Raw genomic sequence first — 24,232 nt, forward strand, 5'->3', positions numbered from 1 at the left:
TGGGCTAAGATATAAAGACAAGAAGCAAAAATGGAAGAACTTTGTAAATAGAGATATACCACCATGATGTTGTTTTATGAGCTCCTTGAATACCGTGGGGTATCTGCGAGATCCCTTATCGATTGAACAGGGGCGGCAGTGGGAAGCTTTCAACACCAGAAGTCCATGGGTAAGAGGTGGAATTTTCAAACACCTAGAGAAAAGTTAGCTGTGAACTTATTCTGCTTTCTCTTTCCGGAAGAATCGCTTTTCCCACATACCATCGAATGCAAAGGAGGCAGTTGTGGGTCAATGTTTGGTGACCAGTATGAAGAACTGAGCGTCCCTGATGATTGCGGTGGAATCGATTGGGAATATACAAGGAAAGCATCCGGCCTGAGAACGCGGTGCATATATTGATCGATTATAGTCTCGAAACCGGCGGGCAGTTCCGAGGTCACACATTGCGGAGAAATAAGAGGAGCACTTGATAGAGCTTCCTGGCCTGTATTGGAGTAGGAATACATGGGCTGGTCATTTGTGCAAGGTCCAGTGCCGCTCTGGCAGCTGAAACAGTTTGAGCAGGCAGCTAGAGACGATCCGGGAGTACTCTTTGGTTCGACTTGGGTGTTTTCCTCGATAGACTGGAAGATAGGTGGTACGGAAGTTCCAGGAGATCCAGGTGGATATTGAGAGGGGGATGAAACAGAGTTGCAACGGGAAGATGGTCTTCTAACCACTGACGTGCGGGTATCACTGATGTTTGATCAGCTATAAGATTCTTTTATTCAGCAAAATAGTCGATATACATACTGTCTCGACAGGTGCTGAGTGAGGTAGTCAGAACGATGGAACGCCTTTGAGCAACCTTCAAATGTGCATGCGTAGATCTTATTGTTTTTGTGGCTCAGCTCATGCCTCCGGCGATGCTCAGCTCTCGTGAAAACCTGTTTTATGTTAGCACGGAGAATTCCAATGCTATTTTGTCCGATACTGCTCATTGCGGCTTACCTTGCTACAACCGGGATACTCGCACTCATGTACACGCTTGCCCTTTTTCGCTTTGCTCACACGGTTGGATCCCGTTGAAGAGGAAGGAGAAGGGGGAAAGGCCTGATAGGTAGGACGGTTGATGTCCATGAGAGAAGGAGAAGAGCCGTTCATGGTAGGTGTCGGGCCGGGTGAGACATAGTGTTGGTCCATGTATGGCGCCACAGAGGTCGTGAATGGAAAGTTGTATTCTGACATGCTGCAGGTAATCGACATGACTTTGAACGCGAACCCCCAAGGAATCACTGGCAGGTGACTGGAATGCGAGATATTATATGGTGCAAGAGTTAAAGGAGGTGGGACTGAAAAGGAGACTCGGCAGGATGGGTGACTAGTGGTGGAGTTATTGTTGCAGGATGAGGTGCATGTTGCAATTTCGAGAGGCAGATCTTGCGGGGAATGGTCTTTATAAATGCTCTGCCGTGAATCATTCAAGTTGAGATCGGCAGGAATGAATTAAATATAATTTGAATTATTGGCGTTTGACTAGAGACGAGAGATAAAAATAAAAATATCTGAAACGACTGTAGAAAATCACTGAGGTGTCGGTTGGGTATCCGGAGTGCCATGCTGATCGACCCATCCGCCCCCAACTTCATGAGCTTGCGACCCCACCACCAATTTCAAGTTGTGAACTGACAGGTGAAATCATTCCGTAACTTATTTCACACATACAGAGAGAAGAAGAGGAAGCTTTTGTATATTCAAATCGCAATTACTGTTTGAATGTTTTTGAGTCTACAAACCCTCCACGGCTTTCAACCTACTGGCGATTTAGGGCGCAAACACAGCATTTGATGGGGCAGACCTTCAGCACTGCTTGAGGGTTTCAAGTTTAAACCAGTCAAAAAAGCAGCTGGAGTGTTGGTTTTCCGTATTTGGGGTTTCCCCCTTTTTTTCCATTATGAGTGTTAGTTTTTATTACTCCGTAGGCTTCCCAAAAAGGTTCTGAAGTGGAAAAGTTACCGGATAAATCGGCGAATTAGGGCAAGAGAGAATGACGAGCCTCTTCATTAAAGTCTCCGACCCCTATGAGAAACCAAGACGAGGGTTGCCCTAGGACTTAGTAGGGTTGGTGTTGGTGGGGGCGGAATGAGGACGAATCAAGCCCCCGGAAAAAACCAACAATGTCCTGCGCATGGCTAGCCGTTGCGGTGAGGTTGAGCAATAGGCCCGAGCTTGTAATTCTCGTTGCGACCAACACATGGATCTCACCCTGATTCCTGACTAGAGTGGGTAAAGTGGATATCCTGAGCGGATCGAAAATCAACCCAAACATCACCTTTGTTGAAATGAACCACTCAAGCGAAGCTGTGACGGCTCGGATGAAGAGCGAGCATTGATCATGTTGACCCACTTCGAGTCACGATCAATGGCTTGATAGCCCCATTAGGTTAGCAGCACGCAGGTACTTCAAGGACTCGGGGCCACTAGTGGTTTTTGTAGCGGATGGAGAACAAGGATATTCCGTTGTTCGAGGTGATCGACAGAGAAAACCAATTTCCACCTGCGATCTCTTGTCCGACCACTCGCCCTAAGATGCCCCAGTATGATCATCGGAGGCTCTCGCTTCCCATGCTACCCAAGTGCTCAGATCCACTCAGAGTTCTCTTCTTCCCGCTGTGGTGGCCCCCCCCCTTCCCCCCCAGCCCCCACGTCGCCATCATTCTGCATTTTCATTCGGATGCAACACTGTTCATTAATTTTGGCCTTTTCCTGATCTCGGTTGTCCCTTTCTTTGTAATTTTGGATCATCCTGTGCGCAACGTCATAGGCCTACCCTGTGCATGGAAATGGACATCAAGTATTGCCCTAGATCATGAAGTCTTTCCCCATAGAACACCATCTACAGTTAATTGCAAATTTATTTTCTATGCAATAGTATGCTGCGCTTGAGGCAATGCTGGCGGGATACCTCGACTCCTTCATACACTTTTGATATCGACTTGAAATAGACTTGTTGTGCATAGTCCATAGTTACCTCTTGTGGAGTATGGAGTACGGAGTACAGGTGAAGGAGATGTGAGATAGTAGTATGGGGAAGCCAAAGTCTAAAAAAATTTGAAATGCAAAGGCGAAAAATCTTCTCCACATTTCTCTCACGCGATTGAGTGTACGAGTGGGGGATTGGGATGGGGTTCAAGCTCTTCAGGCGTTCTGGGCCAGGTCGTTGTGAAATGATTTGGAAGGATGGTTAGTGAGCATAACCTTGGAAATTGATTCAACTCTTAGTGCTACGTTTATCACGCGTTGATTCTTTGATCTGAGCAAACTTTCTTCACCGGTCTAAAGCATATGCAGGCATCTGTTCGCACAGTACGCAATCTTATGAACTCCCACTCCGTCCAAAGAAGGTGCTGATGGCCCCCACCTATTTCTATTTATGTAAAATGGAATGGTAGTTTCCAAGCCAGGAAGGCCAGTGCGGCACGGAATGAATTGCACTAAAAGGCTCAGTGTTCTCGGCGGGTACGCCCTAGTTCGACCCATGTGGACTGTGCTCAACAATCTCCGAGTCAACTAGTACTAGTAGTAGTTGATCACAAAGTTCGCCACTTTTCACACTGTGAATATTCACAAAGTACTGTAAAGCATGACCGGTCGAAACTTATTACGCAGAAATTTCGGACCAAAACAGATTACGTGAGCCAATCTTCGTAGCTCTTCAACTTTTTTCAACACCATGATTTTCTCAACCAGAGGACATTTTCCGGTAGTAATCAGGGTCGCTTTGTGCCGCTGTGCTTTTGCTTTCACAACGCTGGGTCATATTCTATGACGCACGGGAAAACTTTGCATCCTATTGTTGACTGATCGAAGGATCAGACTAGTACTTGGATTGCTCCCTTTTACTCCGTACAATATCAGGATTTAGTCTAGCCAAGATTTCGGGAGCCAATAGGAAAAGATTCCCAACCAACAACACCAAACCCGAATCCAATTCCATTAGGGATGGGATAAGCATAATCAACTCCCAGAATAGATTTTTGGGGCCAAGCGCTCTCGATTTAATTTCCATTGTCTGGCTGGTATGCTAGCTATGGAGTACTGCCGAACAAATTGCTACCTACTATGAACTTGAAACTGCGAACTACATATCGTGATGCAGATTGAGCTTCATCACTTTCGGGCCGGACCCCCGCGAGAGGATTCCAAAAATAGGCACAATAAGGACAACCTCCACCACCAATACTATTCAAATTCGCAACCTTGAGATCCTTTCATTTCAAGATTCTGTCACAGAAGTTGTAGACCAGCCACGATCACGCAAGTCTGACCATGGCGCTCCTTTGGCCTTGCGACCTGCAGGGGTGGGCATCCGCTTGTCCAATCATCCAGGTTTCCAGTGACCTGAGCGCAGCAAAAAACAACTTCGAATACCTTTTTTACCCGGGCACGGCAAGTATAATTTCCACATACGTCACGAAAGCTGTAGGCTTTGCTCGCATGGCGAGAACATCAATCGACATCGACTTCCAAGGTGGCTATTTGGAGGGCGGAGGATTCACGAAATCATTGCAGATCATAGTCCATTTTCTCCCTGATGATGCATGTAGGATCTGAGAACGCCACGATGGATATTCTTGTCTAAATTGTGGATAGTTCCCTGAAACATTGCAACGCCCCAGATCGCTGGCCTGGGAAGGAATTTGGCAGGGTCAACTCCGACCCTTATCTTTGGTCTACTATTTTTCCCGCTGGTTTAATTCCTGGGGGTATCATGCGATTCTAATATATGGCTTTAGTTTTACTTTTGGAGTTCAACCCGTTTTTGGGGATAATGTTGAAACGTGTTTGCGGGTTTCAATGACTCGCATCGGGAGAGTTCAAGCTTCCGCACCGACATCATGTCATAGCTGCATCTGCGATCGAGAACCTTGGAAGTCTCTGAGGCAAGTTTGCCACAGCATGCCTGACTTGGAATGAATCCAGTAGTAGTCAGGGAGTTTTCAAATCCTTTTAGTTTTTGTAGAAGTGGATTCTTTGGTAATCCTATTTGTATAGTCCCTTCACGCAGCCTGTCGAATTATCAAATTTTACAAGTGGCAGGAGTTTTCGCTTCCGACCCAACTGGTCATGACGGTAATTAGTATCTCAGCTCGCAAGGAGTATCATATGGCCTTTTTACTATTCGACAAATCGAGACTGATTAGATCTTCAAAGGGCGCATAACCTGGAAGACTCTGGATAAACCAGGGCATTATGTCCTTTATTTTTACAGTTTAGGCTTGTAGATGTTGTTACTGCTTATTCAATCCCGTTGTTGCAAAATGGTTTTATTATTCATGGTTGGATTAGCACGACTAGTTAAATGCCCTCGACAGTTGAAGAGTAAATCTCGATGGAGTGCAATGCTTATATAAACGGGGTGTGGTTAACAATTTCCATCAGCCACCGCACGCGCCACCGTGGCTGGTTTTTTGTCTTCCGCTTCTCCGTCCGCGTTGCTTCGTTGCTTCGTTCCTTCAGTAACTTTAACTTGGCAATAACCACAGTCGATTGATTAAAGAGAGCTGGGCTCGTTCATCCTGCTTGACTGCATCACCGTTCCATTCCCACGTCTCGGTCGGTCTTATTTTACAGACCACCGCATAGCCGTCAAACACTCAACGGCTACCCCGATATTCGCCCTTTGTTGGCTGTACTGGTCATCAGCTAGATATTGTGATCGTTCTTTCCATCCCTGTGGCGGATCGAGTTTGGCAATCATATCAACTTGCGCCCAGAAACACAAGCCGCGCAGCCACCGCCTATCTGCTTCGCATCTTCGTTGCTCGACATGTCGACTGCTCCATCTGCTTCGGTGCCCGCCTCAGGGACTTCTTCCGCACCCAATAGCGACGTGACTAAATTAGAACATTCAAATCAAAATTCCCAAGTTCTAGGCTCTGAAAATAGTGATGCGCAACAAGTCAATTGGGAGTCTGAGCTTCAACTTGTATCATCCCTAGCGAAACTTCAAGAACTTGAACGGAAAGTGAGTTTTGACGCCCACCGTCAGCCCTTTTTTCATCCTAGCTGGGATTGTTTCATTTTCCCTCTGGTTATTGATTGGCCAAACCAGCTGATAATTTCCAGGTCCATGAGCTACGTCAATTCCTGCCCGAGGGACTTCTAGAGCCCCTAGTTCCAGAAAAGCCTGCGCCAGATTCGCCAGCTCAGCTACGCAATGACTTGGAACAAGCAACTCGCGCCCGATTAGCTGGAGTCGAGAGCTTTCAGTCTCTTTGGCGCGGCACAGAGATGAAACCCGTGTGGAGCCACGTGGAATCTCGTATCAAAGAGTCCAATGGCGACCTCATTCAACCGACAGGCATGTGGGAAAAGGACTACGATGTACTACTCAAAGAGCTTATCAAGACCGAAAAGACAAAAAAAGAAGACATCGAGCGGGAGCAAGAACAAATCGAGCGCTCCAAGGCTCAATCTTCGGATGGAGAATGGCAAGCCATTGTTGAGAGATTTACTCAGCGGGACGTGCCCGGTATGCGCGTCGTCAAGGGACAGGATCCATTCTCGGTGTCGGCAGTTCTTGCAAAGGCGGGGATGATCTTCTCAATTAAAGGCCTTCAAGAACCCGGTGTTCCAGGTGTCTCTGAATGGCAGGTGTCCAGTGAACCACCCCCAGGTCGATCACCGTCAAAACTTCAACATGCTGTTCAAGATTGTCTGAACTCGAGAACAAGGAAATGGGACCTTGCATTTTTACTGGTATGATTACCACTCTATTCTATGTTATGGACAGAACACTCACATCTATACAGGACATGGTATCCTCATATGTAGACATTAAGCAAACGACGTGTGTCAAGTGCAACCGCTTAGCCGACAACTCCGCACAGCTGCCTACTATCCGCCGGGTACAATCAACGCAACCATCGCAGAACAACCCTCCCATATTTACATTCGACACACTCCATCTCTCCTGCGCCTGAAATGCAGAAGAAACCACCAAGGCTATCATGCACTCATTGAAGTACTCCAAAGACAACTGCATTGTATCTAGAGGAGAAGGAAACAACCAAATTTACTTCCCACAACATCCATCATCTCTCCCAGTCCGTCGATGGTCCTCATGCGGCCCATAAAAAGCATCGTGCCACTCATTCGACGGATACAATTCCCCATTCTTATCCCAAAACCGCCGAGGTATAGCATGTCGCTCTTCCTTCCCTAACACCCATTTCCCCTCAACCTTCTTCCGCCCATCACAATATTCCACCCGACTCCAGGTCCCATAGTCCGGAACGGAATACTTCCGCCGGCGAAAATCGTACCTCTCGGCTCCACGTCGAGCCCAGCGGAAAGGCGTCTCGTTTGAATCTAGTTCTTCCTCCTCCCACCGCGCCCAATTCGTTCTCAGCGAGACTTTCGCTTTGGTCGTTGTACTTTTTGCGGGTCGCACGGCACCAACATATATATCTGGTCCTTGGTTGCGAAGTACGTCGAAGAAACGCCAACGTTTTCGCCAGTGGGATGGATTTCCCGGTCGTGGATCTTTGGGCCAAATCCAGCCCAGCACTGGGTCTGATGGCATTGTCTGTTTTGTTTGAAGTATGGGGAGTTGTGCTTTCTAGTTTCACAAAGTTTGATGAGACTGGACTTTCCTCTGAGCTGAGCGATTGATTGAGACAAGTTTGGATGATGCTTTAGAGTGCCAGTTGAAAGGCAATCAATTGGCTTTATATACTAGTATTTGAATTTTAATTTGGTCTTGCCTTGCTGTACCCAGCTTCAAGTTGAAGGTTGATTGCTTTCCCCTCCGCTGTCTAAACCCGAATGCGCCTTTGCTGCAGCCCCCTATTGATTATTTTCATTCAAGTCAAGATGAGATATAATATCTAGGCCTTCATGCCGTGATAGGTACCTAGGTATCATTGACATCCGTTTGCATGGCAAACTTGAAGTCAAGTGCCAGTGTAATTGTAAAATTCCCCTTGGATCAACATCACCGCATTGCCCTGAAAAGTACCTAAATCAAAACTTTCCGAGAAAGCTCCCTCCCTTCTACCGTGTCTAGGTAGCAAGCAAGCTTGGAATACTATGTTTGGAACTCTACTTTAGGCTCATTAGAGCTCAAGGATATCTGAAGGGTTGTGATTGCGAGGACTAGTACTAGTCTACTTAAGTAGTAGGCACTCCTGAACCTCCAGGGCTGATAATGGAGAAATCCCTTGAAAATGAATTGGCACTAGTAGTTGCCAGTGATTCCAATTGATTGAAAGACCGCCTGGGCAAGAGCCTCTTCGCGGGAGTCATGGAATGAGAGTGGCCTCAAAAAACCTATTCCAAGACAGCACTACCTACATTTAGTAGATGTCTCACCTGCCCTGCATTTCCCATAAGACATGAGCCTCATCTTGTAAGAACTCATGGATCGGCAGATGTTTTGTTTGTCTTGGAAAATACAATCGATTAAAGCATGGTACCTAAATACCGATCCGAAAGTACAACTTATCAAAGCCCTTTGACGGTTTTCAGCAACCGGCTGGCCACATAAAAAAACATCAAATGCAAATAAAATAATATAAAATAAAAATAACCAAAAGAAGAACCCAGAAAAGATGATTCAGTCAGTACCTATGTCCGCAAATATCAAAGTAACGCCATTTTTCTTGCTTATTATCGTAAAATCCAGTTTCGCTTTCAAAGAATGAAGAACTCCGTTTGTGTCAAATATATCCATGAGAATGATCAATTGCAGCCACCCCATTTCGGGGGTAGATTTGCTCATTAATTGAAAAGTCCCAACCCGCCGACGAACCAGGTAAATGAGACAACCGTTATGGCAGCCATACCGACGGCGAACTTGAGACCCTGGCGTTGAACATCCGACAATGCTCCGTTGCATGTCGCGCATTTGAATTCTGTAGATTATAGAAGATTAGTAAAGGAAGGGAGGGAGGAAGTGACACTGGGCGGGCTCCATTGGGCACTTACCGTTTAGTGGAGTGTAGGCTTGAGACAAGTACATGCCAAAGCTGTACCCGATGTTGGAGCTCAGGTGGCCTGCACTGGCAGTGTCATCGAGTTCCTTCTCGGAATCGACAACGAACAGGGTATAGGTTGCGGAAAGAAGTGGGACGGTCTGGGTCGCGTTGGTATCCCACACAACCTTTCCTGTTTCCTTGACAGTCATGTTGTGGGTGAGAGTGTAGGTGGCACTGTTCAGACTGCAAGAGGCGACGACGTTGACGTGCGAGGGCGTCACGGATAGTGAAGTGTAGTTCCAGACGAAGGTCGCATTCTCACCGATGCGGAAATAGGTTGTGGATGTACTGCCCGGGGTGATCATCGAGATGCCACCGGCACCGGCGGCAGGGTTGATCGAGATAGATGTAGTCGCGGTTGTCTTGTCGGATTTGCTCTTGGTCTTGGTATTGCTCTTGCTATCCGTTGTGGTGTCGGTATTGGTGTCAGTGGTGTCGGAGTTGGTCGTCTTCTCATCCTTTCCGGTCTTGGTCGCGGAGGTGGTTTCGGAGGCAGTGGTGGAGTGGGCTGTTTCGGTCGCAGAGGTTTCGGTAGTTTGGTCTGGAATGGGAGGTCAGCATGAACACGGCAGATGAGGGCGAGGGGGGGCTAGCTACCTGCGCGCTTGTTGAGAGAATCTCTGGCAACCGCCACGTTGTCCCATGACCAGGCCGAGGTCAGAGTTCCCAGGAGCAGCAGGGTGCACAAAACGCTGAATACAAAGAACCGCATGGTGATGGCAGGTGATGTCGATGTCGTGGAGTCGTGGGAAGTGGCGGATTGAAGATGAGGAGAACTCAGATCCCCTGGTCAGAAAAAAAAAGGCGTATCAACAAACCCCCTTGCACAAACGGATGAAGTGGAGTCGCCGAGGGAAGTGATAGAGCACCTCTGTGAGGAGCCGGTGTATCTCAGGGGCGTTTTTTTGCCACGAAAGGGCGTTCCGCAGAGGCTTATGAGGAGGATAAGAAGAAGCAGAACGCGGTGGAATGCTAGAAAATGGCACCCAGTGTCTGTTGACCAGTCTGGACCCTGAGGTCTGCAGGTCACGGGAATGTGGGTTCGTCGGGACGGGGAGGAGCTGAGAGGGGCTGGGCGGGTCTTGAATGATGGCAAGCAGGAGAATTAATCAAGCAAGGTCAAACGAGTGACGTGAAGCAAGAGCAATAGCAAGAGCAACAGCAAAGACAGAAGTGACGAGAGGGAGGATTGCTGAGGGGAAGGCAAAAGTTGAGTTGAGCGAGTCCGACCAGTTTGTTTGAGATGTATTGTCAGGCTAAACCCCTTTGGGACTGGCGCAATGGCAATCACTGAGACATCGCGCCTATTTATAGTCTTAGGCCAGAGAGGACGGTGATATTGCCATTACGACCTTGTATTCAAATATTTACCACCTGATGTTTGGTATACTAAACAGTAACTAACTCCGAGTCAGTAGAGTGTGAAAACAAACTTCAACTCCCTGAAGATTGCAAACTTGAATGACGGTGGGAATACCAGCTTGTCTCAGCCATGCTAGTGAATCCTTCTTTCTTTCCTTTCATCTGCGACTCTGTCATGTCTCTAGTAGAGAAGGACATGGTGATTTGATTGGTATTCATGGCAGGTGGATATAACCAAGATACTAGATCTATCGCCGTGTCAACATACTACTAGTAATTTACCTACCTTCGCTGCAAGTTACTGATAACAAGGTACTATACGATGATTTAATCATGGATTATGATTTTATGGGGCGTTAAAAAGAACTTGCGATTGCTGGAAGAAAGTCATGATTTTATGGCCGGCACTTTGCAATCAATGAATTCGAACCAAGGCAAATTTTCGGCGAAGTTTGAATCACCGTCTCGGTAGAAACCAAGACAATCCATAATTCTGATATACAATTCTTTGTGAAGTGAGGGGAAAGGTTTTGATTCGAACTGAGAACGGGAATGGCAAGAAGGAATGTCCATAGACCTTGTAGGCTTCTTTGTGACCAAGTTTGGCACATTCAATTATGTCCTACCTGGAGGCGTACATCTGGACATCCTCGACTTATAAAATGACATGCATGAGCCAGATAAGCAGGAGTAAATTCTTCAATCGTTTACTACTATCCAGCAAGTTCCTGATCTTACAATGGCACCGACCTACAGCGGAAGCGATTACCTCCAGACCCCTGCCGACTCCTACGCTAGCACCTCGGGATATGACGCCGAGTTAGGCACGGAAACTCCTGATACCATCGCCAAAACACGTACTACATGCCTTCTTAGTCAAGACGGCATTCCTTGTAAGAGGTGCTTTTTTAAAATGCCGACAATCGATGCCCCCTGTGAGCCACAACTCCAAGTCCTTCGCCGTCCTGGCCCTGCTCCCACAGCGTGCAAGAATTGTAGAAGGAAGCACAAAAAATGTGTCAATTTCAGTTGGGCGTTCGAAATTGATATCCATCCCCCATTCTGGCAACTAAACTTTGCATATTTCCCTAAGGCGCACCATGTGGATGTCCATAGAATCCTCAGCTACGTGCCTATGGAGACAGGCGAATTTCGTCGTAATCAGTCGAAAATCGAGCTGCCTGATCAAAACGAAATGATCGAACCCGGAGCCCAGGATGGTGAAATACACGAGCAGCAGCGCCACGAACAGCAGCACCACGAACAGCAGCACCACGAACAGCAGCACCACGAACAGCAGCACCACGAACAGCAGCACCACGAACAGCAGGCCGAACAGAGGTTGGACCAGGAGGTAAAAGCCCCTCACATAGGATTTTGTTTCATTCAGCGATAGCTAACAAATCTCCCCTAGGTAACACCGAATGGAGGGCCACGGAATTCTTGGTTTTGCAAATGTCCCTTCGGTTTCAGCTCGAATTAGATGTTGGTTTTCGGTGTCTGCGTCGTAAATTAATCGCAATATTTTCTTTGGGTGTGAAATTTGTTTCAAACAATCCAGTAAATACAGTTCCACTTTGAGTATTTCTTGAGTAATTTTCACGCAAGTTCAACCTATAAGTTTCTGATTCGTGTATACGCGCGTTATACCTTCGTAGTCAATAACCATGCTGAGTGGTTCCAGTTTCCTAATCAGGATAGCTTTTGTAACATGGCAGTTTAGCCGCCCGGAAAATGGTTAATCCTAATCCTCTCCTCGTCCAACTTGGCAGCCGTAACCACCACCAGCAAGAGCCGAGCTCGGCAGCTGCGCGTGAGTTGCCAAATGCAGCGGTTGCCCCCGTCGAAGTGGACCCTATCGCCTCCTCTGCGCCGTCACTCTCGCCCAGATTCCGTGCGAATGGCAGCGCCCGGGGACCCCAGATTCCAGATTCCGCACGAGAAGGCCCGCCGTAGACCCTGTATCCATGGCACTCATTGGCTTGCGCCACAATCTCATCGCCGGGAATGATGCATGCTGGCTCAGGACAACAGGGATCGAAGCGCGGACCGCACTCTACCCAAGCCGGCACAGTCACTTATAATTGAGCGCATCCCGCTTGAGCATCTTTCTGGCTTAGCAAAGACTACACTTGATCTGATTGCAGACTATTTCATTATGCGTTCTTGGTATGGAAGGGGTCGCTCCCTTCAAGTTGCTGTCACTGCTTGCTGCTTGGCTGCTTTCATTCTGTATGTGTTCTCACAATCAGCAATCACTCGAGTTGAGTATCTTGCTGACTTACTTCCACTCACTATACCACGCTCAATCCTTGCGAGGTGATTGCAGGATCGTGTATCGTATATTGAGTGGCGTGTCGTGCAGATTTGGTTATGACCAGGGAGTTTTCAGTGGAATTGTTGGCAATGAGGATTGGATGAAGCAGTTTGGTTATCCCAATGACTCCGAGGAGGGCATTATCGTCAGTTGCTACAACCTGGGATGCTTGGCGGGATGCTTAAGTTCGTGACCCTGAATCGAGGATTGAACGTCCACTGACCATGATGCGTAGTCAGTTTCTTCATTGGTGAATATCTCGGCCGCCGAAAGACGATTTGGTTGGCAATGGGCGTGGTAATTGTCGGTGCTGTTTTGCAAACCACTGCTTTCACTGTACCTCATCTTATCATCGGCCGATTGGTAACGGGAGCCGGCACCGGCCTGAAAACATCGACCGTCCCTATGTAAGCCCTTTTTTTGACCTCAAATGATCTATATAATACTGACCCCTTGGTTTCAGGTATCAAGCCGAGATGTGTGACGGAAAAACACGCGGTCGTCTCATCGCTTCCGAAGTCCTCTTCGTTGCCGTGGGCATTGTTGTGGCATACTGGTTCGACTTTGGCATGTCTTTTGTTGGAGGCCCCATTGCCTGGCGACTTCCTATCGCCATGCAAATCGTCTTTGCGATTTTCGTCATCGTTTTAGTATTTGGTCTGCCCGAGTCGCCTCGTTGGCTCATGAATCATGGCCAAGAGAAGGAGGCCATAGAGGTTCTTTGTGCTGTCTATGACAAACAGGAGTATGAAGAATACATCGTCAACGAGCGCCGAGCCATTATCTCTGCCATCGAGCTGGAGAGCAACGCGACCAAAAAGTCTTTCTGGTCAATCTTCCGCAACGATGAAGTTAAGACCGGCCAGCGAGTTCTTCTTGCGTGGGCATGCAGCTCATGAATCAGGTTGGCGGGATCAACCTGGTGGTATATTTCGTGCCGAGTAAGTCTCCGATCCACTCCTCGTCAAATTCCGATTCCGATTTTTCAAACTGACTAAACTCTTTCGACAGCTGTTCTGAAACGAAACGTTGGCCTTGACAGCCAACTGTCCCAAATCCTCGGTGGATGCATTCAAATAATGTTCATGATTGGTTCTCTCCTTCCAGCGTTCATGCTCGATCGCATGGGCCGTCGTCGCACCATGATGATTGGCTCTTTTGGCTTGGGTGTTTGCATGATGATGGTTGCGGCACTGTTGTCCCAGGTTGATAAACCCAACGGAACGACCTACGCTTCTGCATCGGTATCATTCTTCTTCCTGTTCATGCTTATCCACGGCATGTCGATTAACTCCGTGCCATGGGTGTATGTACCGGAGATCCTACCCCTCGAGGCCCGCACCAAGGGCACAGCTATTGGTATCAGCTCCAACTGGCTGTGGAACTTCACCGTGGTCATGATCACGCCGGTTATCATTAACCGTATTCAATGGAAGGCGTATCTGATCTTCATGATTACCAACTTTCTTTTCATTCCTGTCGTTTATTTCTTCTACCCGGAGACTGGAAACCTACGCCTCGAGGATGTGGACCTGATTTTCTCTCGTGGTGGCGACCCAGTCAAGCAGGCCCGTTTGATGGCCGCTGAGATCAAGGCTCACGGCTACCTTATCTCGGAGCAGACAGGAGATGAGAAAGAAGGCTCCAGTGTTGCAGTGGAACATGTATAGGAGCGAACATAAATGGAGGTTTATATGTGATATTGACTGTTTTACTTTCTACATTATCTACTGCAACAGGTTACGGTCCAGGCGATTGCCTGGCCTACTTGAATATACACGATAGATGAAACATAATATGTATTTCAATAAACCCGAGAACTCTTCTCCTTGAGCAATCGTGCCCAGGTGTAAAAAATAATATTTGATGTTTGACAGTAGCAACCCATAGAAAATCTTCACCCCCACAGCGCCGAATCACCAACCACCATGCCATGCAACCACATCACCCCGAGTCGCCCGCACGCAGAACGCAGAAATTGAATCTCAAAGGATCGAACAGCCTTGCAGTCATGCGATCTGTGCGGCCTTGGGAGGGTATTTCTTTCCCTCTCTCTCGACCTGAGGCTCACAGGAGCACCACTCAGTCTCGGGAATCGAGTCCATCACTGAAGGAATATGGCTGCCACAGCCCCACCAGGTGGTTTTGTCTGATACGATCAGCAAATGAATGAACGCCACGGCCGAGATCCAGGGTGTGACTTACTGCAGGTAGAACACTGGGCTTTCATGCACATGATGGGTGATTTGTGTTTTCAGATGTGCTTTTAGGAACTTGGACTCGGTGTGTGTGGGTTTCCAAGGTTTGATTTGATGTTGGATGGGTTCAAGTTCTTTCAAGTTCGCGGGTGGCTGGAGGTTTTATATACTTTTTTGCGGCGCGCGCGGGGGGGATTAGTCATTCACGCCCGGAGCGAACAGCGAATTTTTAACTTGACGCTTGGTCGGCGACCATCTATGATTATGCATAAATAAATATATTACTACCTAGGTAGGAGTGGAACTTGAATAAATATTGGACTGCTTAAAGAATTACTAGCATCGAAATTGAGCTATATCATCTGGGCAATTTTGGGAATCTCCTGGTGCTTGCGATCATTCAGACAAATAAGCTGTGTTGCAATGTGCAGAACAAACCGAAATACACCATTTACGGGCCGTGGCGGTGTCTTCGGCGAGAGAAGGCCGAGCGATTTGGAGTGAAGCCCGAAAGCCCGACAAGGCCCGGTATTTGCTTATTTTGGTTAGAAATTAGAAACATCTGACAGAAACCTATCAGCTACTATACACGACATTTGAATAGGTCAATCCTAGATATTTCTCATCAAATTCACTCTCGGTGTTGCTCGATTGAGCCTCTGACCGCATACAAGCGGGGCTCCAAGAGCGTGGAGAATTCACCCAACTTGCATCTTTCAACAACACCGGTCAACCAGGGAGGCTACGACACGCCATCGCCACGCGATTGATTAAATTAAATTTGATCTCTGATATAAATTATCTTTTTCGTCATGACTACTGTCGCAGTAGCCGGGGGCACCGGAGGTGTGGGTAAAACTCTCGTCGAGACTCTTGAACAACAATCAAAATTCCGTGTCATTGTGTTGTCGCGCAGTGTGAGTGATCGTGACGAACAATTTCAATTGCATGCTTGCTGACGAGCCAGAAGGAATCAAAAGAAAATTCTGCGACAGGCACCTCGGGCTTATATGTGCAAATTGATTACAATGATGTCCCTGGGCTTACAAGACAACTTGAGCACCACAATATTCACACCATCATCTCCGCAATCGGTCTTACCTCTGAGGAAACCTGCAATTCTCAATTGAATCTCATAGAAGCTGCAGAAAAATCTAAAGTAACGGAGCGATTTATTCCTAGCGAATATTCATTTATCCAAACGGCCGAGTGAGCCCGACACCCAACATGGCTATCTAGGTGTACTAATCGCCGTATCTGTCCGAACAGTCTTCTTCCGATCGATTCTAGTATTCAATTCTGGCTCGATGCAGCAAATAAGTTGAAAAACAGCTCGCTCCAGTACACCCGGGTTATCCCTGGTTTCTTCATGGACTACTGGGGAATGCCACATGTCAAAACCAATCTTCAGCCATACAGGTTCGGTATTGACATTTCGAGCCGCACAGCTGCCATTCCTGGAGACGGGAATGATGTGATATGTATGACCTACACATACGACATGGCTCAGTATATGATCAAAGCCCTTGATCTTGACGAGTGGCCTGAGTTCAGCATTGTTGTTGGTGATCAAATCACCTACAACCAAATTTTGGCGATCGTCGAGACAATTCTTGGTGAGTGATATCCTTATTATAACCTTGGAAGGAGTATTTCTTTGTCTCAGATGTATACTAATGAGGTCATCGAACAGGAGAGAAATTCCAGGTGACCTACGACAGCGTCGACCAGATCGCAGCGGGAAATGTCACCAACCCGCCCATGCCGAGCGATTTGGGTTACTCACAAGAGGAGATTACAGACGCCACTGCTCTAGTCAGCCGTCTTACAGTGAACGGGGTCTTTGAATTGCCTAAGGAGGACCGACTGAATTCTCTCTTTCCCGACGTCCACGCCCTTACGATGAGCAAGCTTTTGGAGGATTCTTGGGGAGGAACCAAGATTCACCTCAAATAGATTAAATAGATACTTTCAAGCAATCACAATGAACGACAATACTCGATCAGTCCCAAAGAAGCCCCAAGAGTACACATCATTGACGCAGAAACATTAGTTCCAAGCAGTTTGCCAACGTGCATGTTCCTTATCGAAATCCCCCTCGCATGTGTGTTCATAGCCGCAGAGTCTCCTAGCACACAGCGGGGTAAGCAACCCCCACGCAGATATCTCGGCCGGGGATGAGGTTCGTGCAGCGTGGGTTGATATCTGGGTTCCAGCAAAGGAGCTGTTTAATGGTGAAATTATTCTCGTTTCGGTTAATTATGTCCCAGCAGGTGTCACCGCTTTGCACCTCATAGAAAAGGTCGCCTTTTTGTTTTCGCCGTCAGTCTCGCGAAACTTTTCTAGTGTTTTTTACTTACAAGCAGGATTCATTTGAAGCTTGTCCTGTGTCGAGACCTCAGATGCAGGAACAGTGTTTTCCAGTGGAGCGGCGGTGCTTAAACTTGCAAGGCCCAGGCCCCAAACGAAGATCTTTGAGTATACGGCGGGCATTTTTGTCTTTTTTTTAAGATAATGGATTCTCTTCGAGAAGAGTTGATTGGCGAGTGTGATTCTTCCGATTGTTGGCTTGGAAGGATGAATTTTGCCTGGTTGTGACCACGGGTATTTATATTCCACCCTCCCGAATAGATCACTGGCACGGGGATATAAGTCCGTGTGATAGCCTAGTAAATTGAAATAAGTTAAAGTGAGCTTGTAATACCGTTGCAAGAACGTAGTTGCCACTCCAATAGAAAGTTGCTCTGGGTAAACATCATGTTGACGGTCCGTGACTGCGGTTGCATTCAGCCACCTGTTGCATTGTAACCCTTTTACACTGTTGTCGGTGGGATTGTCTTTCAAACCGCTGACTGAGCGAGGCGGAAATGAAGGCCGAGAAAGACATGAAAATGCCATAAGCTGTCTTTCTTCTTCATTTAGACTATCGTGACTGCAGATGTCTCAGTTACTCCACTGAGCGGTTTGCCGTTTGTTCTACAGTTACATTGCGCACCTTACGCGTGATAACAGGGCCGTGCTTATCCACAGAATAAGATGTTACTCTCTGCAGGGGAACCTGGTCCTTGATGCATGGTACTGGTATGACCGTCGACCATATTGAAATAATCGTTGTGGGGTAGTTCGAGACCCAGCTATCCTTCAAGTAGATTTGTGTAACCAATCTGCTTCTCGGATGCAGGCAAACTGCTCGAAAATAATGATTCTACGCTAGAGAATCTTTTTGAGCTCCAGATACATCTGCAGACCAGCCGCCGCCGATCGGATCACTGCACAGTATGGCATTGCAAGTTGTTACATCAACATCAAATTAGTGCAGAATGCATCGGCCCAGCGAGCTGGTTTGTGATTCTGGCCTCTCTCTAATTATAGCTTGAAGACCTAGAATTTCATAATTTTATGATCAAAATATTCATTTAATAGTAAAATGAAGTTGAATCTAAGTGTTGTACGTTGTATGTGATAAATTTAAAACAAGCCTACTGCTCGACCGGCGCTTCCCGCCAGTCTGTGCATCCCAAGTCAGGCCATAAGCAAACCTAATCAAGTCGCTATCACACTTAATTACCTCCAATGTGCCCTTAATCTCACCATTAACTCCCGATTTTGACACAGACTCGATTTCGGTGGTTGTTTTCATCACGCAATTTTCTCGCGGGGCAATTGGTGGACTGATTGAAGGATGTTTTTGTGTCCAGCTACAGTTGACAACTGAAATCATACGCTGGCATCCGCTTCAAAGGGCAATCAATTCAATATGGCGCGAGGGCAATGTGTCAGCTCATGCTGAATTCGAGCTAGTCACACGTTGAAGCTTTGAACCAAGGAATTATTTATTCAACTCTAATTTCTACACCTTCACATTTGATATGGGTGCAGGTCATATTCAACTTCCGATGAAATTAACGCATCAGCAGGTTAGTATCAGATGTCAATAAAAGAGAAAGAGAGAGAGATGGTGGTGGGGCAAGGCTGGCTCCCAGCCCACCCTCCCCTGGGATTCACTGGCAAGGTGAGCTGGCCAGAATCTGAACACCTGTAACCTTTTCAATTTCTTTCTATGCTAGAATGTCCAACTTACCCACGGTTATCCTAGTTCATGGTGCCTGGCATACCCCACCGAATTACAAGAGCTACGCCGATGCTTTGCAGATGCAGGGGTTCAAAATGCACTGCCCCCACCTTCCAACATGCAGCGGTGCCTCATCTCCAACCGCCTCCCTTCTTAATGATGTCGCCGATGTTCAAGAAGTTGTTAAATCAGCAGTCGAGGCGGGTGAGCGAGTTTTGATGATAATGCATTCGTATGGAGGTGCAGTTGGGACCGGGGCTGCCGAAGGCCTGTCGTTCTCCGAGAGGAAAGCAGCTGGGCTTTCGGGTGGAGTTATACACCTTCTCTACCTATGCGCCTACATACTCGCACCAGGATCTACAATTTGGGGAATTGTACAAGAGGCCGGCTTCGATAAACTCTGGGACCAATACATCGATACAGCTCCAGATGGGTCGACAGCCCTGAAGGACCCGGGACTCGGCTTTTTCAGCGGCAGCGCAGATCAAGCTGTCATTGATAGGGCACTTCAAACTTTGGTTTGTTTTCCCTCATCAGTATTCCATGAGAAAACAACAGGTTCTGCGTGGAAGACCGTCCCGACAACCTATACCAGCGCTCTCAAAGACTATTCTGTGCCCAAGACGTACCAAAATATTATGCTTGCAAAGGTACTACGGGACCAGGGAGCTGAAGTGAAAGTTGAGGAATATGACGCGGATCATAGCCTGTTCATCACTAGGCAAAACGACATGGTCCACACTGCATTGAGAGCGGCCGCCGACGAGAGAAATGTCATCTAGCTTTCTAGCTTGACACTAAATATTTCCTGTCATCCCACTCACTGTCTATGACCTACAAACAAAGCGACAGAGAAATGGAATTCAATAAATAATTATTTTAAAGAGTTAAACTTCTCATAAAGGAATATCCCAAGCCATATACGCACTGGACAAAGATATTCTTCGAGTTTAGGATGAATTCGTCATCTTCAACTTGATGCCTAGTTGTTTTCCGTTCATGCTCACACATTGTGATAGCTTGGGCCAGTCTTCTGCCGAGAGCTCGCTCGGTCATCGTAGAGTTGTGCAACCGGCTTGAGGATGTTCATTCGCCTCATAGGCTTATCCTCGAAACACACCACAAAGAAAGAACACCTGTACGACCTACTCAACAAATACTCTTTTCCGATCGTCAGGGGCCTCAATAAGACATTTACTGCCAACTCGGATCGGTATGTCACCCCCAAGGAGTCCATTGCACCACCTTGATGGGATACAGTCCAACTCTAGGATCAGCTAAAAATCGTGTCTCCTGCCACGAGTGAACTAACAATGTGATCCGTGCCCCAATCTTGTGTACAGTCACAAGCACGCAGCATTATCGTCAATCTACCGAGGTTAGCCGCCGTCATCATATCGGAGATCGGTAGAGATAGAAAATGTCTGTCCGATTGTCGGACCCGATCATCCTTTCCGTCGGATGCCAGGCTCCGGAGGCAGCGCGGCAATTTGTTGTCAGCCGGGCGTTTCCGTGAAAGGCCTCAGCAATGGAATTTCTCATGACTTTGGAAGTTCTAATTATCTATTTAGCGGATATGTCAAGTATGGTGGAAGACAATGCCGTAGGGCCTAGGGTTGTCACGCGCGAGACACATTGAAACTCATTCGGTTCTTAAAAGCTCCTTTGGACGTTTTATGTAGCTACTTTCAATTGAATGCCGATGTCACTGGACTTTCTATATCCTCAGTTGATGGGACAATATTATTACCATCGCTATTGACAAATATTGAAAAAGAAAGTACCAGTAGACTCGTGTTCTAGCCCTCTAGGTCACTACATCTAACGCGGATAACCTCGTCGCTATATGGACTCAAGGTAACACAAAGTATATTTTCAGATAATGCGCACATTCTCAGGGGCTTGGATGTTACTGGTTAAGGGTTCTGACGAGGAAGGTAGAAAGTGACGTAGGGATCGTTAGCAACGCCTCCTAGTCTTGAGTGTAACTGGCCAAAGAGTGTTTGGAAGTTCGCTTTTCTATCTAGCATTTCTGACTCCAGAATTAAGATGAAACTAGCCGAAAAGTACTTTAGCACATTTCAGATAGACCTCGTCCTCAAATTTCGTCAAGTCCTTGATCCCCTGCCAAGGACACCACCCATCTCGAAGCTAATAGATCTGGGCCACTTGCTTGCATTCAGCAATCTGTAGTTCTAGTATTTAATACCCGACCCGCTATCAAGAAGCAGGAAATGGTCATTTCTTCTGCCGAGTTCCAGCGAGAAGGCCTTATGTGAAGTTGTGACTCAAAAAATGCCGAAGCGGTCATTTATTATCACCAAAGGCCGGGATATTTAGTCTATGAGATACGCCGCAAAGCTCGAGTCGAAGAATATGCCAGAATCAATAGCTTTCCTGGGCTTTCTGGTCTCTCTTCTTCCTTCTCTATTGGCTGACGTTCGAAAAGCAGGCTTCCCAGAGTTGGGTGTGGCGCCCGAAGACGAACAGGCCCGGACCGACGCACCTTGCTAATACCATTCACCCGAACCGGAGGCGCTATGGAGCTCTGAAATTACATCAAGAATCTTTTATATTCTCGGATCAGGGTATCCATTTCGAAATTTAATATAGGGTGGGTCAATTAACACCCCTGATCACAAAGGCCAAATTGAAGTTCGCATAATCTGTCCTCGACGTCATGACTTTCGGGAAGAGCGCCACGACATCAATTTCCCCACCAGGAACCCGAGTATTGTGTCATGACAAATTGAAAGCTCAGGGTCTAGCGAATAACAAATTAAGGACCCTGATCAAGCTTTCCGAAAGCGTTGATCATCCAGACATTTGCCAGGCCTGTTCCACCCTTTGGCTTACTTTATTATTAAGACCCACGATCACTCAAAATTCACCTTAAAAGTAGGGTAGATGAAACATCAATCCTTCTTTTTTGTTCTCCTTCCATATATTTCCAAACAGCGTCATCATCCAGGCGTCAGATTGACAAATCGACATATTTCCTATAAGTCCATATTACCTTATCGTCCATTGCGTTCCTTGTCTCGCTGCAGATCTCATGCCTCCAAGCTTGAAGAAAGCGATATTGATCGCAGCAACATTTATATTCACAAAGGCCATTGCAAATAACTCCATATCTGAGCCGGTGACTTTAGAAGTGTCAAGAGATGGCGGAAATAAGTCCAGTCCATTGTTGTACGGGATAATGTTCGAGGTCGTTCTTAACCCCTCCCTTCTCAAATTTCTAGTAACTAATTCATCAAAATAGGAGATGGACCATTCAGGTACTTATCAGCTAAAAAGAAGAGTTTTAGAAAAAGATATATTGACAGTTTCTATCCAGGCGACGGAGGTATACATGGGCAGCTGCTTCAGAACAATGGCTTTCAAGGGTCAAGTTTAGGAATGACTTCCTATGCGCCCGTTAGCAATGTCACCATATCTCGCGACACGTCAAAGCCCGTTAGCGAGGCAATCAAGTCATCACTGCGTGTGGATGTACCTAAAAATTCCACCGGATATTTTGGATTCGCAAATACGGGGTACAATGGAGTCCCAGTATCAAACAGCACCTACAACAGCTCGTTCTGGATGATGGGTGAATACTCGGGAACAATTAACCTACAGCTTGTTGGGTCGCACAGCGGAATTGTTTATGCCGATCATAATTTGACCGTTAACAGCACGGATTCTCACTTTCGCCAGTTTCACACATCTTTCAACTCGACTCGATCTCCTGATGGAGAGAATGAGTGGCACCTCACCCTCGACGGGTCAAAGGCTGCTGGCACTTCGTTGAATTTCGGATACATACAACTTTTCCCACCGACTTATAATGAAAGAGAGAATGGGCTCCGAGAAGACCTTGCGACCGTACTCGAGAAAACCAATTTAACATTCCTTCGATTCCCGGGAGGAAATAACCTTGAAGGTCTCCAAGTTGAAACCCGTTGGAAATGGAACACAACAATTGGTCCACTTGTCGACCGACCAGGAAGAGAAAGTGACTGGTTTTATCCAAATACAGACGCACTTGGATTGGATGAGTACCTCTGGTGGTGCGAAGATATGAAGATGTCCCCAGTTCTGGCCGTCTGGGCCGGAAAGTCATACGGCGAAATCATTTCAGGGTCAGAGCTTCATCCATATGTTGAAGACATTATGAACGAACTTGAATATCTACTTGGAGACTCAAACACCACCCTTGGAAAAGTACGAGCTGAAAACGGTCGCAAGAAGCCTTGGAAGATTGACTATTTGGAAATCGGAAATGAAGATGATCTCACGGGCGGATGCGACACGTATCCAAACCGCTTCAATCAGATATACAAAGCTGTTCATGAGAAATATCCGGACATGACAATAATTGCTTCAAACGGGGATTTGTCATGTCTCCCATCACCGGTTCCCGAAAACGTCATTCTGGATCTGCACTTGTACCGCAAGCCGAATGACTTTGTCGCCTTATTTGATCAATTCGATAACCAGCCTCGAGATCAGCCTGTCATGGTCGGCGAATATGGTTGTCGTAATACCTCAAGTGCCAAAGGGACATATTGGTCATTCATGCAGGGCACTTGCAGCGAGGCAGTGTACATGATGGGCATGGAGAGAAATAGCGACATTGTGAAAATGGCAGCTTATGCACCCATGCTAGAACATTTCGAATTTGAATCTTGGTCGGTAAGTATAGTCTCCCTGAAGGACTTGAATGTGCTTTATGTCTGACCGTGAACTTTCATCTAGCCAACTATGTACGGCTTCAACTCGAGCCCAGAATCAATCACACCCTCAACATCATACTTCCTCCAACAGATGTTTGCATCAAACAAAGGGGATACTGTCCTCCCTGTCAATTCGTCGGCTGAATTTGGCCCCTTGTATTGGGTGGCCACAAAGGCGGATACTCAGTACTATGTTAAATTGGCCAATTACGGACCTGATGAGCAAAATGTCACTGTGAAGATCCCGAAAACCGACTCTGGAAAGTTGAAGATGCTTTCAGGGTCTCGCTATGAGGGAAATCAGCCATATTCGGTCAATGTGAAAACTGAACATGCTGAAATTGAGCAAGGAAAGGCAACTACAATGTCACGATGCCGCCTTGGGCTGTCGCTGTTTTGGCAGTTGAGTGAAGTATGACCATAGATAGTCCGCTTAGCAGTAGAACGATGATTTTATCTCCGAAGAGAAGTCAACAATTTCATTCAAGTTTCTCTAACGGTTTAATATTTCTTGAAAAATAAACATTGAAGTATTGTTGAAC

The 24,232-nt window shown here is 46.9% G+C and overlaps 11 protein-coding genes across 11 annotated transcripts; 7 read left to right on the plus strand and 4 right to left on the minus strand.

The window, feature by feature from the left end:
• Positions 1-115: 115 nt before the first annotated feature.
• Positions 116-1,182, minus strand: N7509_002830 (Zinc finger C2H2; the record flags this gene model as incomplete). Its single annotated transcript, XM_056627467.1, has 4 exons — positions 116-193; positions 261-735; positions 793-926; positions 991-1,182. The coding sequence occupies 4 exons, from the start codon at positions 1,180-1,182 to the stop codon at positions 116-118; spliced, it is 879 nt and encodes a 292-aa protein (XP_056493262.1).
• A 4,627-nt stretch (positions 1,183-5,809) lies between these two features.
• On the plus strand, positions 5,810-6,965 carry N7509_002831 (RNA polymerase II mediator complex subunit MED27 domain-containing protein; the record flags this gene model as incomplete). The annotated part of the gene is made up of 3 exons (XM_056627468.1): positions 5,810-6,007; positions 6,109-6,741; positions 6,795-6,965. The coding sequence occupies 3 exons, from the start codon at positions 5,810-5,812 to the stop codon at positions 6,963-6,965; spliced, it is 1,002 nt and encodes a 333-aa protein (XP_056493263.1).
• A 92-nt stretch (positions 6,966-7,057) lies between these two features.
• On the minus strand, positions 7,058-7,567 carry N7509_002832 (uncharacterized protein; the record flags this gene model as incomplete). Its single annotated transcript, XM_056627469.1, has 1 exon — positions 7,058-7,567. One exon carries the CDS (start codon positions 7,565-7,567, stop codon positions 7,058-7,060), a length of 510 nt encoding a protein of 169 aa, XP_056493264.1.
• Positions 7,568-8,763: 1,196 nt separating this feature from the next.
• Positions 8,764-9,732, minus strand: N7509_002833 (uncharacterized protein; the record flags this gene model as incomplete). Its single annotated transcript, XM_056627470.1, has 3 exons — positions 8,764-8,897; positions 8,971-9,561; positions 9,618-9,732. The coding sequence occupies 3 exons, from the start codon at positions 9,730-9,732 to the stop codon at positions 8,764-8,766; spliced, it is 840 nt and encodes a 279-aa protein (XP_056493265.1).
• Positions 9,733-11,121: 1,389 nt separating this feature from the next.
• Positions 11,122-11,865, plus strand: N7509_002834 (uncharacterized protein; the record flags this gene model as incomplete). Its single annotated transcript, XM_056627471.1, has 2 exons — positions 11,122-11,736; positions 11,797-11,865. The coding sequence occupies 2 exons, from the start codon at positions 11,122-11,124 to the stop codon at positions 11,863-11,865; spliced, it is 684 nt and encodes a 227-aa protein (XP_056493266.1).
• A 251-nt stretch (positions 11,866-12,116) lies between these two features.
• N7509_002835 (uncharacterized protein) lies at positions 12,117-12,338 on the plus strand (the record flags this gene model as incomplete). The annotated part of the gene is made up of 1 exon (XM_056627472.1): positions 12,117-12,338. The coding sequence occupies one exon, from the start codon at positions 12,117-12,119 to the stop codon at positions 12,336-12,338; it is 222 nt and encodes a 73-aa protein (XP_056493267.1).
• A 58-nt stretch (positions 12,339-12,396) lies between these two features.
• On the plus strand, positions 12,397-14,369 carry N7509_002836 (general substrate transporter; the record flags this gene model as incomplete). Its single annotated transcript, XM_056627473.1, has 6 exons — positions 12,397-12,614; positions 12,712-12,884; positions 12,935-13,106; positions 13,163-13,568; positions 13,592-13,640; positions 13,711-14,369. The coding sequence occupies 6 exons, from the start codon at positions 12,397-12,399 to the stop codon at positions 14,367-14,369; spliced, it is 1,677 nt and encodes a 558-aa protein (XP_056493268.1).
• Positions 14,370-15,709: 1,340 nt separating this feature from the next.
• On the plus strand, positions 15,710-16,853 carry N7509_002837 (uncharacterized protein; the record flags this gene model as incomplete). Its single annotated transcript, XM_056627474.1, has 4 exons — positions 15,710-15,814; positions 15,868-16,106; positions 16,167-16,513; positions 16,591-16,853. The coding sequence occupies 4 exons, from the start codon at positions 15,710-15,712 to the stop codon at positions 16,851-16,853; spliced, it is 954 nt and encodes a 317-aa protein (XP_056493269.1).
• A 172-nt stretch (positions 16,854-17,025) lies between these two features.
• N7509_002838 (LysM peptidoglycan-binding domain-containing protein) lies at positions 17,026-17,390 on the minus strand (the record flags this gene model as incomplete). The annotated part of the gene is made up of 2 exons (XM_056627475.1): positions 17,026-17,204; positions 17,258-17,390. The coding sequence occupies 2 exons, from the start codon at positions 17,388-17,390 to the stop codon at positions 17,026-17,028; spliced, it is 312 nt and encodes a 103-aa protein (XP_056493270.1).
• Positions 17,391-18,965: 1,575 nt separating this feature from the next.
• On the plus strand, positions 18,966-19,751 carry N7509_002839 (alpha/beta hydrolase; the record flags this gene model as incomplete). The annotated part of the gene is made up of 1 exon (XM_056627476.1): positions 18,966-19,751. The coding sequence occupies one exon, from the start codon at positions 18,966-18,968 to the stop codon at positions 19,749-19,751; it is 786 nt and encodes a 261-aa protein (XP_056493271.1).
• A 2,620-nt stretch (positions 19,752-22,371) lies between these two features.
• Positions 22,372-24,108, plus strand: N7509_002840 (uncharacterized protein; the record flags this gene model as incomplete). Its single annotated transcript, XM_056627477.1, has 2 exons — positions 22,372-23,649; positions 23,713-24,108. The coding sequence occupies 2 exons, from the start codon at positions 22,372-22,374 to the stop codon at positions 24,106-24,108; spliced, it is 1,674 nt and encodes a 557-aa protein (XP_056493272.1).
• Between the last annotated feature and the right edge of the window lie 124 nt (positions 24,109-24,232).

Source organism: Penicillium cosmopolitanum, assembly GCF_028827165.1.
Source record: "Penicillium cosmopolitanum strain IBT 29677 chromosome Unknown utg000004l:1.0-4361866.0:1.0-4365735.0, whole genome shotgun sequence".
Lineage (NCBI taxonomy): Eukaryota > Fungi > Ascomycota > Eurotiomycetes > Eurotiales > Aspergillaceae > Penicillium > Penicillium cosmopolitanum.